This window comes from Strongylocentrotus purpuratus, unplaced genomic scaffold, assembly GCF_000002235.5.
Source record: "Strongylocentrotus purpuratus isolate Spur 01 unplaced genomic scaffold, Spur_5.0 spur5_scaffold_11, whole genome shotgun sequence".
In the NCBI taxonomy this organism is placed as follows: domain Eukaryota; kingdom Metazoa; phylum Echinodermata; class Echinoidea; order Camarodonta; family Strongylocentrotidae; genus Strongylocentrotus; species Strongylocentrotus purpuratus.
Genome location: NW_022145596.1, coordinates 10,587,448 through 10,605,848, shown reverse-complemented (window position 1 = coordinate 10,605,848; position 18,401 = coordinate 10,587,448). Strand labels below are relative to the sequence as shown.

The window sequence follows — 18,401 nt, the reverse complement described above, 5'->3', positions numbered from 1 at the left end:
AACAAGAATGGGACGTTTTTTCATCGATTTTTGGTCCGACGAGTTAATAAAGTTGCCTTAAGGGTTGGACGCGATCGATTTTGAGTCTTAATATTTCTCCAGCAATGTTTCTCCGTCCAATAAAACCACTATGCCAAGGCCCATGATATTTATTTCAGGCTACGTTGATAATACCCCTTGGGGCTTTCTCACTTACAATCAGATCAGTGAAAAAGCAGGAACAATTACAAACATTTTATTTCACTGAACCATGCAAACTGAGATCAAAGCGTGACCCCGTTGCCAAGGAGACGGCGTTGTGTAATCTGATATTGATTTTACAACAAGATCAAAGTTCCGTGTGGTATCGTTTTACTGGTTTGCCGTTCATTTTGTTAAGATATAATGATAATTCATTATTTAATGATTTATTAAATAAATAAACAAACGATCGTTTGATTAGGCTCTCTTTTTTTAATCAGTGAGTAATTACAAAATAGTCTACCAGAGGCATATCCAGACTGTGGCCTCAGGAGGGGCAAAACATCTCAACTTATTGCGATCCATAAACTTGTAGTTATAAGGAAACCTCTTTTGATGGGAATGGTCTGTATGGAGGGGTGAGGGGTGGGGGTAATGCCCGAATGATTTATTTTGACGTAAATCTGTATATCCTGCGTTTCTTAATTATAATAATTCCCCTGCTATATGTTTAACTGCTAGTGCCTAGCTTTTTTTTTAAATATTTGTGTGTCATTCAAACCGCATGCCCCTTCTGCAAATATGATAGTGCCGCATGCCTTTATCATGTATGGGAGAACGGGGTGAAGTGGGACACGAATCCCCCCCCCCCCCCCCCCTCTTGACAAGCAGCAGAAGAACAAAAATCCATAGGTCTGTGTCATTCAACCATCCCTATCCCCTTACCCTTTCCTTCGTCTCCCTCGCAATTTGTCTGGGAGAGAATTCCGCCGTCCTATAGATGGCAGGAGGATGAGGGACTTAAAACACATGCCTATAATGTCGGCCTATATAGAAGCTACATGTTGAATATGCGTTGATATAAACCTTCCAGTAAGTTTGCGACAGAGACGACCATTTTTACACTTTGTGGTGGGTTGTACAAGTAAATGGCGTAGCGTAGGTTAAACCATTCAGGAGGCACGTGAATATGTTTTTTTTTTTTGTTGATTTAATTTAATTTAATTTATTTAATATATTATTATTATCATTAATTTATCTTTTATTTTTTTTTTTTTTTTTAAGGGGGAGGGGGTCACAGGTCTTATTCGGTGAATGAAATGTGAATTTAAAAAAGGATACCTAGAAGGTGAGGGGGAGCTAGACTTACTTCCGTCTCAAGTTCCCCTCTCCCTTTCGTCTTCACTTTAAAAAAAAATCCTCTTTGATGGGGGATGTGCCCCCGTAAACATCCTACCGGGTTAGAGCATGAACCTACTATGGTAAGCTTGAGAGTCGAAGGAGGGTGGGGGGGGGGGCTTCATCACTTCCGATAAACGAAATAAAAATGGTATTTTTGAAAATCGGGACCTATAATGTGGTGATTATGATGTGACTGATGAGAATTTATCCAGACAGCAATGTGGATAACACAGCCATACGGCAGGAGCAGCGATTTCTTGTCATCGTTCGGGAGCAAAGGCGCCTCCCCACCCCCCCCCCCCCACTTTTTCAAGTACTCCAATAGTGCCCTTTTATGTAGGAAAGTGCCCCTTTTAAAATCAGATAGGTGCCCCTTCTACTTTAAAAGAAGTGTGTGTGTGTGTGTGTGTGTGTGTATCAGTCAGATATGATTATTTACGTCTGGGGACCGAACTTTAGGTCACCATCTGGAAGACGCGACTCAGTTTCGAACCTGCGTCCTCGACTGAATACGAAGTGCCCCTTCCCCCTTCCTTTAACCCTATTTAGACCGGGCTATTTTGAAACTGCATAGCCCGGGGGGGGGGGGGGGGCTTCCGCCCCCTCCCCCCCCCCCCCTATGATCTCGGCCGTGAAACGACCGATCGCCGCGAAAATTTGCATACATGTCAAGTTAAGTGTATAGAATACTATGGTAATTTCATTTTTTTGAAAAACTCACTCATTTGCATATTTATGGTAATTTATTCACATTTTTGCCCATAAATCAGACATTATTCATATTTAAGCATATATTTGTTAGACCATTTGGAATAATAATACAACACAAAAAATTGAAAAACCAGGGTTATTCCTTGATGTTGGAGTGCTGGTTGATTTGTCTTTTGTATAGTTTGTCGTTTGATTTATATTTGTTATTCATTTTTCAACCTTCTTACGTTTTATCTTATCTCACACGCTCTCACTCTCTCTCTGAAATTGTTCTAAACATACCATAATTCCACAGCAATTAATTAGATATTATTCCATTACAAGGTTATATTCTCCTTCTTTATCCTACGTTCACTCATTTCACTGCATACTTTTATCCATAAACTCTGACTACTATTAATCACAACTAGACCTTCCAGTCAACTCTCATACACCATGTTTCAACACTCAACAGGATCATACTAATCTAATCTAATTGACTGAAGACTATCGAGACTGAAGCAAATCTTTGACTAGCATAAAAGTTGAACATTGTTTTTTTAATGTTTACTACCACTAGTCACGACTAGACCTTCCAGTCAACTGTCATACACTATGCTTCAACACTCACAAGATCACACCCATTGAGTCAATCTCATAGAAGTGAAGATAATCCATTGAGACTGTAGAAAATATGTGACTAGCACAGTGAGTAAATCACACTTATACAACACCAAACCCTAAAAGTTTCTACAAACAAACAGTATTTTTTTTACACCCGAGTACATAATACCATTCTCCTGTCATTAGTCACTGCTTTCTGTAGTACAACTTTCAATCACAAACATACATCACGGTCACAATCAGCAATCACACTGAAGGATGCATTTTACAATCTAAAATCATCGTCATTAAACTGAATAACACAAGGACTCCAAAGCACTACACGGATGACAAAGTGTTTCTACCATGTACACGTGCGGATGACTTCTTTATTCATTGATCTTAATTATTTAATCTTGGTTGTCCACGTTGACAGTCTGCAGACCTGAAAGAGATGAAAGAAAAAAAGAAAAAGGAAGGAAATTAGATTTACGTTGAATGTTATGAACCTTATTCTGTAATGGTACTATTCTGTAAGTGCCAAAAATGGCAGGAAATTACAAAACAAGGATAGAATATTCAACCCTTGCTACTGAGAACAAACAAAAACCATACATTACATGAGTAATACTTGGCTACACCCAGATATTGCAAATACTCTATAGTCCCAAATGTATAAGATTCATCTTGCATAAATAACCTTTCATACATATGAACATCAAACCAATTCTTTAATGCTGGATGTGCATGACATAACACTCTTCATTTCACAACACGCTGAAGTAATTCATTGCACCAATTACAATGAAGAAGCTATGAAGCTGTCAACTTTTTTTTAAGAATACCAAGATGTATGTGATTTAACCCTATCTTAACTGGGCTATTTCAGACCAGGTTTTTACTGGGGGGGGGGGGGGGTCGATTTGACCCCCCCCCCCTCCCCTAAGATCTCGGCCGTTTCACCGCCGATCTCCGCGAAAATTTGCATGCATGTCAAGTGAAGTGTAAAGAATACTATGGTAATTTCAAATTTTTGAAAAATTCACTCATTTGCATATTTATGCTAATTTATGCAAATAAGGTCATGAAATTCACATTTCTGCCCATAAATCATAGATTATTCATATTTAAGTATTCTTTTTCACTACATATATTTATTAGACCATTTGGAATAATAATACAACACAAAAAATTGGAAGAGCCAGGTTATTCCTTATGTTATCTCTTGTTTTGATAATTTCTTATGTATTTCATTGTTTTTTTAACTTATGTATTTTAGTGTTTTTGTTGTTTTATTTCATTTATAACTACAATTCAACTATTTTGACCCCAAAACAAACATCTAAACTTTAAACAAGACTCAATAACCAATGTTTTATCTATTTTTAGGAAAAATGACTTTTACATATGTTTTGTACACAAATCATGAAAATGAGCGATTTTCGGGCTGACATGCAAAGACAAAAGGTCACGTGACCTTGTAACCGTAGGTCCGATTTTCGAAAAAATTGTTTTAAAAGATGCGTAAGACTCGAAAGTAAAAAGTCGTGAAAGGAAAATTTTATATCTGCCGCGGTTTTGGAGTAGTCGCGAAATTTCTACAGGGGGGGGGGTCAAATTGACCCCCCCCCCCCCAGTTAACATAGGGTTAATGCTCCTGAGCATACTTTCCCCAAGTCAAGAGGAAAGGCTCGATGGTCACAGTGGCTCAAATTGGTGGGGAAGCTACTACAACTACCACTACTACCACCACCACTACTGCTACTACTTCTAATAATAAAATATCCCGTAATGATCAGCATTGGAAAATCCTATACCATTTGAAATAAAACAGCCAATAATGCCAAAATCATTACTTTCATATCTCTATAACTGTTGCCTTTGTACCGTCCTTTCTACAAGGTGCTAAAAACAGTTCTAGGACACCTACCCCCGGATAACCACCACCCCCAGTCAACGATCCCTTAGGGCAACCACCCTCTAGGAAGACTACCCACGGACAACTACCCCCGGAAAACTATTCTAGGGGGTAGTTATTCGGGGGTGGATGTCCAGGGGGTAGGTGTCCGGATACGGCTAATAACATACCCTTGAATGATGGGACAGCTACGTGTGTGACGAGGGTGTAGAGCTTGTGTGGGGAATCCTCATCCTCGTTTCTCTTCCTGGCAAGCCTTACCCTCACCCTGAAGGGAACACTCCTGTACAAGAGACAGAGAGAGAGAAAATTTTGAAAAATTGTTATAACAAACAAGTTACAATAACTTATATAAACTACTTAAATAACTGCATTAGATTGCATGCGAGTGGACTTGTTAGTGTTCGACATTTGTTACTTTAGTGATAACAAGTTTGACAATACACGGCCCTGATTATTTTGCAGAATTCCTTTGAATTACATGGATAAGTATAGCTCATCTTTTTTGGTTGCGTGCAATCATTGTACCCTTATGTAAATCACATCAGTCCATACATGAACGTAAAGAAAATTATCAGTAAGTTTCCACAAGCATCTTCGAATGTTGTACAATAATACATTGTTCAGAATAGAGCAGTTAAGTTATTAAGTTTCTGAGTGAAAAAATACTAAAACAGGGGTTTTTGCTATACACTGTTTTCTTATGTTCAGACTGGAGAAAAATCGTAATTATAGCTATAAGATGGATTCTGGAAGTCTGAACGCAAGGTCAGAAACTCAGAAAGTTAAGACACTATCTCAGGCATCATCAAACACTCTACTTTGCTCATTAACAAACAAGCTCACTAGTCTATAATAAATAATAATAATATTTAATTTTTATAAAGCGCTATAGACAAAGCAAGAGAGATTTCATTGGGGCGTTGCAAGAAAGTTGCAATAAAGGCAAATCCCCCAAATCAAGCGGAAGTCTTGCGATAAATTGCAAATTAGCAATTGATTCAACTGAACATTCTTGCAACGCCCCAATTAGTAAGAGAGAGAGAGAGGGGGGGGGGGGGGAGGGGGAATAAAAGCTAGTTAGAATCTAGTTAACTTAATTTAATTGTTAAAACTTTAATCCTAACAAAATCCTAGGAAATTTAAGAGACTAGTGGGGTGTTGCAAGAAAGTTGAGTTGCAATCGATTGCAAATATCAGTTGCAAATTTTGCAACTTGCAATCAATCACAACTTTCTTGCAATGCCCCATATGACTGATCAGTTGGTTAATAAAACATAAGATGTAAGGCCACCCTACCTGACACCCTGAGACCAGATGTGCTTGTTGAGCCTGGTGTCAATCCTGATGTCATCTGTGCCCATCATCTTGGTGGCAAACGTGCGGATCTCCTTGATGGCACGTGGAGCCCTCCTCTTGAAACTCCTGCATAGCCAGACAAGGAAAAAAAATAATATCAATAATAGTGGAGTCTTGTATAGCTCTCATGTCTGGCACATTGCCACTCCATTATTATTACCCTGGCTTTAGATACAGTATAGCTGCCATTACAGCACTCAAGCATTTTTAAGGAATCAATTCCTGCCAGGTACCTATTTACCTCATGTGGATGGAATGTGACAAATGCAGATAATGTCTTGCCAAAGGAAATAGCTCAAAAATAAAACAATGGCCTTGAAATGAAATTAATGTCTTGCCAAATGGAAAAGCTCAAAAATAAAACACTGGCCATGAAATGAAATTAATGAATCTGTACCAGGAAATTTAGAAAATCCAACCTTTATCAGTTATTTTCGGTTTTTTTAAATATGTTTTAATGTTACCTCAACAATAACCACTTCCACCATATATTCTTCCAGACCCAACCTTTCCAGGGCACCTTTTCATTTTTTCTTATCAACAACAAATTTCTTCCCAGTCAATCAAATGCAATGATTTCAGTAGCACAAACGTTTATTTTAACTTTTTATTGATAACAAGTTGAATGAAACAGGGCTCGGGAATGAGTTAGTAGGGACTTTTACATTTGCACATCGACAGAGTGGACTGCTACCGTACGTGTGACGTCCTTATAAGGCAATGTGACATCCTTTAAAAGCACTGCCTGTGCCTTAAAAGGACGTCACACGTAGCAGTCCACCATGTCGACATGCTAATCTAAAAGTCCCTAATATGTCTCTTGACTTACACGCCATGGATGCGCTTATGGAGATGGATGGTGTAGTCACGGGTGACAACCTCGTTGAGCGCAGAGCGCTTCTTCTTCTCGGATCCTCCCTTCTTCACCATCTGTAAGTTAAGGAGAAGAAAACAAGGAACTGTCAAGTGATGGATACAAACGATAGAGAAGTAATTTCTCAATCTCTGGTGGAGGTCTATTCTCAATGGAAACTCCCGAGCTGTGGATGGGTTTTTGTCCACACCCATTTTTGTTGTTGTTACGGTTGATGCTTATCTTTTTCTTATTTCATTTTAGTCCATTGAGAGCATAATTATGAAGACTGTTATTGGTTTGGGGGTTTTCAACAATGGAGAGAGAGGGAGAGAGAGAGAGAGAGAGGGGGGGGGGGGGGATGAAGATCTTGATTTCGATTTTTATTAAGGAATTTTATATCAATGCAGACCCTAAAATTATAATCTTAATATCTTTTTATTAGTCTTATCAAATTGAAACATTTTGATCAACAATATCCTAGTAGAAAATAACCTACCGGTAAGTGCTAATTTCTTGAAAATCTGTCCTATCTGTCCCAAGGAGATTTCCTCAGAATTTTGGTATCGGTAGTCTATTTTGGAAACAACCTCCCATTTATAATTTGACTTTCTTTGATTTGCTGAAAAGGGGTTACCTTCTACAGTCTACTTTAAATTTACTTTGATCTACTCCAATATGGGAGAATGTTTGAGTGGGAGAATGTTTTAGTGGGAGAATGTTTTAGTGGGAGAGGGTTGAGACATGTGCATATATCTAGACTGTCATTCAAAGTGAATTTTAAATTAAAAAAAAAAAAAAATTCTTTAATGAAACCAAAATAACAAGTCTACTGATCAATTCAGAGTCAGTGACTGCCTCTGTGTTGTGACTGATTTATGTGTGTTTTGATGTCTGGAAAGTGTAATTTTGAACATCTTCATTGTTGCTGCATGCTGTACATGTCCATACAAAGGTAACCACTCAAAATTAAACCAGAAACCCCTCCTATAACTCCTTCACTATGCAAATCTATGTCGTGGCACAGCAATGTTCACAGAATTTCTTTTATCCTTTTTAATTTTAGTAGACCTAGTCTAGATCCTACTTTTCAATTAATTTGCACATCGGTGCACATGTTTTGCTATTCATAAAATTTAATAATAATATTCAGTTCTTGTATAGCGCATATCACATTATAGAGCTTTAGAAATTAGTATCTTAGCTTTACTTCCGGCAGCCGTAATCAGCGCAGTCCATTTCAATTAAAATTCAAGGAACAATCCTACCGGGGTACCCATTTACCTCACCTGAGTTTTAACTAAGCCAAGGATAATAGTACTAATAGTAGATCTAATAGCCATGTCAAGAAATAAGCTAAATATCATTCATTCATTGTTGGGCACATGCATATAAGTTACAAGTTGGGACCAAAGTCAAAGACGGGAAGAACTTCACGTTCATGCAAGAAAATTTTTTGTTCCCAAATTCTCTTGATTTATCGTCAATCCGTTTCAGTAATCAAATCGGCATGGACGTCATCATAATAATACATGGCATATCTGGGTGATTATTTTGTAGCTTACTTAAGTTGCAATAATTCTCAACCTCAAAACCATACTATGTCTATGATATGAAATTGTGCGTTCAAGCTCTAGCTCCTCCCCAAAATGGGTGCCATGTTTACACACACGTAACTAATCGTGTGGGGCTATTATGAAAGACAACACGGTCAAAATCTATGTCATAATACGTCAACGTATTTTGAGGTTTTTCTCCCTTAAAATTGATTAAAGTTAGATTAATAACTAGATAATACATTTGCCAAATCATTTAATAGCATACACATTTCACAAAATATGGAAGCAAGACGCAGAGACAGACACAAAGCACACAAAACTGGGAATATTATGGGGAATTGCACGTAAGCATCCTTTATCATTCATGAACCGTGCAACATTGAATACAGATTAGACGAAGAGAATTGCGGTAGATATAGTGAATATGGACTAAAAGTGTTATATTCATCACATAAATTGTAAATATGATATTTTGTTTCATAAAAGGTGTATTCATTATAATGATTCAATTCAGGATAACTACGATTAAAACGGATATTTCGAAGATAAAATTTTGTCGTAATACCTTGATAATCACATAAGCTAAAAGAGAACGTAGCTGGCGCTCGACTTTATTCGGGAACTTGGATCCAGGCCATATCCGGATTGGATCAACTACATGTATTTTTTTATCCATAACTAATTAACTATCTGTAACTTCAAACTTGCAATATGATATTAATATTTTCGTCGTGTGATACACCTCCCTACTTGTTTCACCCTATCATCTTACTCCCCATCTATATTATTTGTTCTTTTTAATTCTCTAATTTAACTCCACCGAGTCTCTCTTTGCCCGACTTGATTTTCTCCCGCCCCCCCCCCCCCCCACTCAGTGTTATTTAGGGTACGCATATGCGTGTTCCAACCGACCCCCCCCCCCCTTTTCAGCAAAAGTCCGATGTGTAAAGTCAATACGGCTCGACCTTTTTCTTTTGTATACGAGCCTTTTTCAGCCCCCCCACCCCCCCCCCCCCCCCCCCCCCCCTTCAGCAAAATTCCGGTGTGTAAAGTCAATACGGGTCGACCTTTTTCTTTTGTTACGAAAAGGACATTTTGGCAACACGCATGGGGTCCGTCCGTTCTCGGAGTGGGGGGGGGGGGGGGGGGGGGGGGGCGGGGATTTTCTCTCCTAATTGTGGTTGTAGCTTTCTTTAGATCGGGATTTCCTCTCCCAATCTCTTGATCTTCCATTTCTCTACGGTGTTTCTCTCCCTCCATTTCTCGATCCCCCCCCCCCTCCCTCCCGCCAATCTCTACCACTCTATATACCTCCCTCTTCCCCCATCCCCTATTGTTTTTTTTTTTGTTTCTTTACTTCTCCTAGCTTCCTCATATCTACTTATCTCTTTCAATTCGATCTGCTTTTCACTTCCCCTCTCACGCTCTATGTACACGTCTCTTAGCCGTATATTCTAATACATCTTCCTTTCCCAGCAGAATCTATGTCATATTTCCAACAGTCTATCTCTCCTCAAGAGTACTCATCCATCCCTCTACAATTGATTGTGCAATTTTTTCCCACACATCTATATATTTACTCATTAATTTTTCATTAATCTACTTGCACTCTCCATCTCTCTCTTTGTTCCATTACCTTTCCATGTGCTCCTTCCTACCTTATAAAACCCTCACTCTATCTTTATACTTTCTCTTCTTTTCATCTTTTTTTTTTCCCCTTTAAATTTATTTTCATATTTCATACCACTTTCCTGTTCTAATCCTACAGTTCATCTCACATCACTTTGCTCACGACACACCAATAAAATCAATAAATATTCAAAGCTTGATTTCAAACGTCTCTTTTATACAAGTACTTAACATTTCTTTACAATGATGAATTACACTGTGAATAATAAAATATTTCAAATGCATCTGTACATGAATCTTTACATTTCTTGATATATCAAAGCATGAGAAATATATTTACAATCTACATTTCCTTTTCATCAATGAATTCAAAGGCAAACAAAATCCCCTCCCCCCCCCCCAAAAAAAAAAAAAAAATTATTGTGTGAATTGACCTAGCCAATCCTCCTGGTATTTTTTAAAAAAGGAATAGGCCTACACACAAAAGAGTTAAGATCACCATACCTCTACTTAGTTATATTTCTGTAATATGATTTACCACACAGAGTATGTGGAAGGCTTGTTGTTAGTTACTGATTTCATTCTAAGATTCATTTAAAAAAAAAAGTAGCATGATTCTTTTAATGTTTTTGTCTTCTCTTTGAGTGAATATCAGATAAATATACATTTTTCATAGCAAAAAGGAGTCTGAAACGTAGAAGGAGGGTTCAAATATTAAGGGACATCTAATTTGATCCATGTCATGTAATCAAACAAATTTACAATCATTCTCTTTTGAGTATACAAATATAAACAAGTTTAATTGTCATACCTACACAATATTTCACATATACTTGTAATTTCTTCTTTCTTAATCAATCTGGGGGGTGTTTCATAAAGCTGTTCGTAAAGTTACGCATGACTTTACGAACCACTTGAATATGAAGTGCCAGATAGGATGCCCAAAGTTTTTCCTGATGTTTTAACAAAGTGTGACTATATTTCCAATAACCTCAATTAAATTATGGCAAAAATATATACTTTGCATTAAAAATGTTTGTTATAATAAGAATATTAATATACATCTGCACAGTCCAACTTGAGTTGATGCAGTTAAAAATGATTGAGCATCCTATTTGGCTTTTCATATTTAAGTCATTCGTAAAGTCACGAGTAACTTTACGAACAGCTTTATGAAACACCCCCCTGGGGCGACAACTTCACACAATAAAATGTTGATTTAAAAAAAAAATTAATTAAAATATATATCACTCTACGACTACATAGAGTAAAGAGGGAAAATGATATGATAACATTTTAATGACGTCTATAAGTGAAAAGTCTTCAAAAAGCACATGTACAAGTTTAATGAAATCCCATGGAAACCTGTGTAAACTTCAATAAAGGCATTTCAATTGGATGTTGATGAACTTGTACTTTTGATGGATTCATGAATCGATGCCCGCAAGGATTATCTAGGCCGAGACACAATAAATTGACCCATCTATCAGAAAGGATCCTTTCCAAGAGTGTAGGTACGCTTCAAATGTAATATTCTGCACACCAGAGCAGATTTTTCAAGACTAATCGGATATAGTTCATGATTCCTTGAGCCAAGCATACATCAGCTGGACCACAGGGAAAAGTTCAGCATTCCGGTCCAGGTCTCACCTACGGGGTTGAGACCAGACAGGTAGATTGCAACAGTGGAGTATACCAGACAGCATGGGTCATTTGCAGTATCGGTCAGCTTTCATCTTCTCTCTCCTACATGAATAAAGAATAAATAAATTTATCTCCACATTACAAAAAACAAGTACTGAATGTGAATAAATCATATAGATCTATGGTAAATAAACGAAAGCAAAGATAAGACACTAAATATCACATTTGGCATCTGTGAACTACAAAAAAAAAAAAAAAAAAAAAAAAAAGTGTATGATTAAATGATTTAAAAAAAAAATCATGTCACCTGTTCAAAAGCAAAAGGACGTTAACTCTGTGTTTATGAGCTAATGCCCTTCTGTCTCCAAACAGACGATTTGCAGATCTGCTGAATTATGTATATAAAAAAAAATGGCAGCAGCAAATGAATAAACCATTTTCAATTCCTTTCTATCACACCAGTAAAGTTACTTTACCTGTCTAGAAGTGCTTCATGCAACTTTCCCTTCTCCCTAGCGTTTGAGAGACCTGTCCTCTCTCCTTCGTTGATGATCATCCTGTGATCCTGAAAACTCTGAAACTTCTTCCTGCAATCAAAATGGATATTTTTTAGAGTGAGTGGAAAGTTGTTTAAAGGAAAGTTTCATAATATCTTTGCTTCATGTAATGGGTATAATATTTGTTCCTTAATAATCAGAATTCTACAATGATATTAATTACATGTTCCGACTCATTTTTTACTTCACCAGGAGTGTTGAGCCATATTATTTCAGATTCAGATAAATTCAGAAAATTGGCTTTGAACTTCAGGCAAACAATGGACATGAATGAAAACAATTTATATAGAAAAGGATTATCTCCATACATTTTGCTCATATACCATTTTGAACTCATGCTCCCTTTTGAGATTTATTTCCTAGCTCACTCAATTTTGTTATAAGTAATAATCAGAATTCTTCTAAAGTGCAGAAATATGTATATTTGTGATTATACCAACACCATAATTTCCTTGTTAATTCTTTCCCAGTATTAAAGTAGTGTCTTAGTTCACATACCTATAGCGAGCATTAATATGGAAAAAATAATTATGAAGAGTTTTGGGCACAATGGGAGGGGAGGGGGAAAAAATGCAATTTCTCTTTCAAATGAATATTATTTAACTGATTTAAAAAAATCTAATGTCAAATTTTTATTTTATTGATCTGACTTACACATAGCTGACCTCACATTCCCTGAGGTCACCTTTTCCTTCCTCAGGCAGATCATCTTTTTTCTTCTTCACCAGAGGCTCATCACTTCTTATCTAGAAATATAAACATAGCAAAATTTGTAAATATGATATCACCCTAAGAAATGTATATTTTTGTAGAACCACAAATGCCATTATTTTCAAAAGTAATATGACATATGAAACTCAAACACACTTATATCATGATGGATATAAACTGAAAAGCTAAAGACACCCTACACTAACCATCTTCAGTCCAAATCTAGTCCAAATCTATGTCTTGAGCTCTTGAAAACTTATAGATATGATGTGAGTTTGGTTCAAAATCAAAAGCTCATTGTTGATTTTTACTTTTTACCATAATCATTTTGAATGAAATTGTTTGTGTTTTACAAATCCTTGAAGCTGAGACCCACCAAGATATTTTGAATCTTAAAGCTTTAATCTAATCAGCTTAGCTTTACGCAACACATTCCAGCACTATTTCATGTATGCACTTTATGCAATTCATCTCCACAATAACAACTACAATACTATATGTACATTGTATACATGTATGTGCAATTGCTTCCTGCTAAAAAAGATGATTTGAAATATGAAAACATTATTTTTGGAAATGAAAGTTCACTTACCACTATCATCTCATCAGGTCCTGCCTTGGTACTTGTCGCCATCAGTTCACCTTCATCATTACATGACACAAAGCAGTTGTTGTATGCCAGCATAGCAAGGTTACCCTTAATCACAAAATGCAGAGAGAAACAAATAAATATATAATACAATTAAGTGCACCAATCACCAAACATTTATTTTGCTTTATATGTTATGGATTCCACGACGACGTTCGATACTCAAAATACCAGCATAAAATATTACTTTGGTAAAGAGATATTACGAGTGTAAATACCCAAACTGCACTATTTATGCTACTTAATACCGGGTATGAATAAATTAACATGCTAACATTTGCTGCATATGAACTCCATGTATGCTTCAATAATGGGTCAACTAGATGGTTTTTTAATCGTCCACCATTTGAATATCTCATATAGTTTGGGGAATAACTTAATGTCTTGTTATAATGCACAAATTATTGTTTTTAATGCTTGGTCCCATTTAACAATTTGGGGATTCAATTCTTTGTTTTGAAAAATTTGAATTTAGGTTCCTTCTTTTCAATACCACAAAATTAGGACTTAAATCCCATCTGCACTAGTTTGGCCAGGGGGGATAAGACCTTCCTGCAAGGTCACTGACAGGTGGTTATCTCATCAAAATCAGCTCGCAATTAACATAAGAGAAAGGGGATCATTGGGGACCAACAGTCACAGATTAGGCATAGTTTGCTATATAGAGGTCGCAAGTAGCTATAAGTAGTGCTTACATCTTGAAAAACGGGTTCAAAGAGTTCCCTTGGTCCCATGGCATCCGACCTGCCGACCACTCTCTTCTTATCATCCACACCGAGGAACTTGCCATAGCCACTCTTGAAGGCTATCTTAGTATCGGACATTGGGATGGCAGTGATCTGCTCTGGGGGTGCTGGACCTTCCACAGCTGTGAGGAGTGAAAAGAAACCGATAATTAACGAGAAGGAAACAAAATGTGAATTTCAATTTCAATTCAGTTTGATAATGATTGCCATGCTTTCAGGAAATGGATTGTTTTGATTGTAACGTGACAAAGCTGTACAGCTCTCACCCTCTCATATAGAATAAAGACTGTGTACAGCACAAGGGTCACAGTGATATTGAAATACAGTGCTCCGCGTTCATCTTTTGAATGTTGACAGATTTATGAAAAGACATCCTAAGAAACCAAGATGTAAAGTAGGCAATATTTAATATGGGTCACAAAAAAAGCAAACTGTAATATGGGAGAAGCCCAGGTGCTAACGCTTTTTTTTTACCTCTTTATATTTGTGGACACTACACTTACTACACTAAAGAGGAATTTAAAAAGCCTTTTAAAAAGAGGGTATGTACTATGTTGCTGTTTCACAACTAACAATTAAATGGGTTTGTAAAGTAATGCTTGCATTTCCATAATTGTATTAAACAAATTCACTTTCACTGGCTGCCTGCCGTAGCAACAAACTTGATGATCTGCCATGCATGAAGTCTTTTGTCTTTTTTGTTGTAAGGGCAGACAGCCAGTGAAAATGAATTTATTTAATAAAATTAGGGAAATGCAAGCATTACTTCAAATAAACAGAACTTTGTTTTTCCTGGCTCTTTTTCCTGATTGAGGTGTCATATGAAAGAGCAGAAAATGAACTTTTTGGAAATGTGATTTTTTTCTGTGAAATTCAGATACCGTCCGCCAAATGACTTTTTGGTACCCTTCCTTCAAATTGTTTTTAATCACTCATGCGTGACATATGCATCATATGAGTTGCATCAAATGAAAAAGGAGGATCTAAGCTTTACAAATATGTGTCATTTATTGATTAGAATAGTGATTAAGTTATGATAAAACATCAATAATTCTTGGTTTCCGTTTTTCTGGGATGCACTGTATATATCAAGACATTGAATAGGACTTATATACTACCTCTAATCTGTTAGATAATTTCTATAACCATCAAATAACTGTATTTCTAATATTTTTAAAGGTTAAATTTTAACAATTGCATTTGTTTCTTTTCATTTGGCAGGAACATTTCAAACTTTACCATTCACACTTACCAGTTTTGTGAGGAGCTCCTAATGTGAAGAGACCATTGTCCATTGAAAAGAGAAATGTCTTTGGACCCATTTCTATTGCAACATTTCCCTTGATGTTTCGGAATTCAGTAACTGCCCACCAGCCACCTATAAACAAAAGTCGATCAAAAAGAGAATATCAAGAATTAAGATAAAAGAGGTAAGAAAGGACACAATAAAGATGAATTGCATAAACTTTAAAAACACAAATGATATAGGGATGACTTTATTATTTTGACCAATAACCACTGACATGTATAATGTAATTGTAAAGTGAAATAGTACAAGACTGAAAAGAATCATGTAAATGATCAAACAACATACAGCATCATCTTCTGAGGGAACAGATCAATCTGTTCAAAAGAATACCGGTATGAACTTGTGAATAATTAAACATACAATTGTATATACACTACTCAATTTCATTTTTGCAGAGGGCATTTATGATGAGCTTCAAAAGTGATTTGGTAATATGACACATTGGTTAGCAAGAATGAATTTTAAAAAAATACAGTTTCATTTTCCTATTTTACCCTTTTAACATTTTTTACTTCATAAATTAGAAGAATTCATTTACCATGTTCCTCTGCATCTTTTGTTTTCTCGCTACTAGCCTGCCCTCCTTCTTCATGTTCTCTCTTTCGCTTCTTCTTGTGCTTCTTTGAACTCCTGGAGATTGGATGAATATAATTGAGAAATCAATCAAAGACATAGATATGACTACGAGACAAAAAGTTATACTCAAATTTGAGTTCTGTAAAAGAAAAGGTAGTAACGATTAGATCCAAGTTAGAATTAGACCTAGTGTAAATAATCAGATCTGATTGTTACACGTCTGTAAATACACACACATAGGTAGTAGTAGCAGTACTATTTATTTTAGTAGTACACTGTATCAGTAAGGCATTACGTCCGGTTAGTACGCACGTACCTCTAACTCTATCTATCTGTCTATGTCTGATAAACTTTGATTCAATCAAGTTGTTGACAATGTAAATCACTAATAAATCATAAATGTAATTTAAGTCTTAAGACTCAATCAAGTTAATAATATTAATCATAAAGACTTAAAGTAGTCTAGACCCTAATGTAGTAATAATCAACATAATTAATAACATATCTGGTCATGAAATTAAGGGAATATGGGTGAAGTAGTTGAACATGAAATTGAATTGAGTATTGCATTGATGCACAGTCATCATTTCAGTGCAGTGGTCATGACATTGTCATTGACAATTGACACTAGATCTAGATCTATACTGTTTGCATGGCCATGGTTTGTTGTTAATGTTACTTGTTATTTGTGTCAACACTCAAAATCAGGAAGAAGCGCATACATTTCGAATTTGGAAGTGCGACGATTACCGGCAATCTCACAATAATAGACTTCCGAAATCGATATTCTTCCGAATTACGACTAGACTAGATTTGGTTAGAATCAGCGCCGCTGATGCTGACCCTCGCCAGCGCAGCGGCCCGAATGAGAACGGGGCTCCGCTCCGCTCCGCGCTGCATGCTGCAGCAGCAAAAATCAAATGACACTTACGATTTACGATCAGAGCTTCCCTTTAATTTAAGCTTTCCAACTTTCACAGATGTGTACTCTGACATCGTTTAATTGCAGATTTGCTGCCTATTCGCTGGATTAAATTTAAAATTTAAAGTTTAAAGGTGATATCGTTTGTGAAAATAGAAGCTTTAACTTTCCCTTTGTTGTCGAAAGGCTATGAAATGGTGATTACAAGAGACAAATAGCAATTGGAAAATGCGGCAGTTTGTAACTTCCAACTTTGAAACTTGTTTAATTAGACCCTATACGTATTTTTATTTCCTAGCTGACAGAATGACGGGAGTAAAATTATATAGGTTCCTCACATGCCTGGCAGGACCCGATTATCTTATTTTATAAGAAATAAAAGATCATCAGCAAACCGGAGGGCCTATTTAAGGCCCCACATTCAAAATAATGTTGAGGAGACAGAAAAACAACATAATTAGCAAACAATTACAAAATAAATTAGCTATAATTGCATTTTCAATCGTTGACGTTAGAATTTAGATGCTTGAATGACTTAAAATGCAAGAGATTACAAATAAAGCATAATTGTCTGCTTACATTATAATTTGAATAGTCATTAAAAATGCCTAATTCATGGACAAGGGCCTGCAGTCAAGCGTGTCAGGGATCGATGTATATATGTCAAACTATTCAAAGCAATAATAGCCTCTATTAAAACATAAATTACTCGTCTGGTACAAAGAATTTTTTAATAAAACTGACATTTGACAGCCTTCTCAATCCAGCCATCTGTATTTATTGACGCCCAGTGCAGCTGGGAAATAAGTTTTGCTCCACTGCCCACTCCCCACTCCGTGAGAAATCGGCTTGATTTATAGGCCCAGAGGGCCTAGCTGATTCCCAGCATGAGTCATTATTATACAAATATTTTTATGTAATAAAAATATCCCCCATGCAGGCCTACCCCGCCCCACTTCCATTAACAGTAGACCTACTCCTGAAAAAAATACTGTGAAGAATATCAGTTGCTCAACTCTTCAACCCCTCCCAAGGCCGAGAAATATCATTTAATGTACAGGGCATATGGGATTCCCTGAATATGTCCAACTTGGGACCCAAACTTGCGGACTCATGCTCACAATCCTCGATCTGAAGGCAGTTGCGAGAAAAGAGTTTAAAACATGCAATATACATTGTATATAATATTTTTCTAGAAATCACTGGGATCTTTGTTGGTTTCTGTTTCTGGTCCGTTGTTTCTATTATAGGCGATGATCATTGGTTAACCCATACCAATCCCAGTCTAATTTAATTATGAGGATATATATGATA

At 36.5% G+C, this 18,401-nt stretch overlaps 2 protein-coding genes across 3 annotated transcripts; both read right to left on the bottom strand.

The window, feature by feature from the left end:
• Positions 1 to 3,017: 3,017 nt before the first annotated feature.
• LOC115922215 (60S ribosomal protein L31-like) lies at positions 3,018 to 8,931 on the bottom strand. The gene is made up of 5 exons (XM_030980614.1): positions 8,910 to 8,931; positions 6,762 to 6,862; positions 5,873 to 5,998; positions 4,744 to 4,856; positions 3,018 to 3,100 (listed from the first exon to the last, which is right to left on the bottom strand). Exons 2-5 carry the CDS (start codon positions 6,860 to 6,862, stop codon positions 3,066 to 3,068), a joined length of 375 nt encoding a protein of 124 aa, XP_030836474.1. The 5' UTR covers positions 8,910 to 8,931; the 3' UTR covers positions 3,018 to 3,065.
• Positions 8,932 to 11,228: 2,297 nt separating this feature from the next.
• On the bottom strand, positions 11,229 to 17,313 carry LOC577693 (protein FRG1). Of its 2 annotated transcripts, none has more exons than XM_030980613.1 (8): positions 17,097 to 17,313; positions 16,128 to 16,216; positions 15,533 to 15,658; positions 14,230 to 14,402; positions 13,478 to 13,582; positions 12,829 to 12,920; positions 12,094 to 12,204; positions 11,229 to 11,719 (listed from the first exon to the last, which is right to left on the bottom strand). In XM_030980613.1, exons 1-8 carry the CDS (start codon positions 17,159 to 17,161, stop codon positions 11,683 to 11,685), a joined length of 798 nt encoding a protein of 265 aa, XP_030836473.1. In that variant the 5' UTR covers positions 17,162 to 17,313; the 3' UTR covers positions 11,229 to 11,682. The 2 variants fall into 2 exon arrangements, with proteins under 2 accessions (XP_030836473.1, XP_782999.3); XM_777906.5 differs by having other exon boundaries at positions 16,128 to 16,219; positions 17,097 to 17,312.
• Positions 17,314 to 18,401: the final 1,088 nt, after the last annotated feature.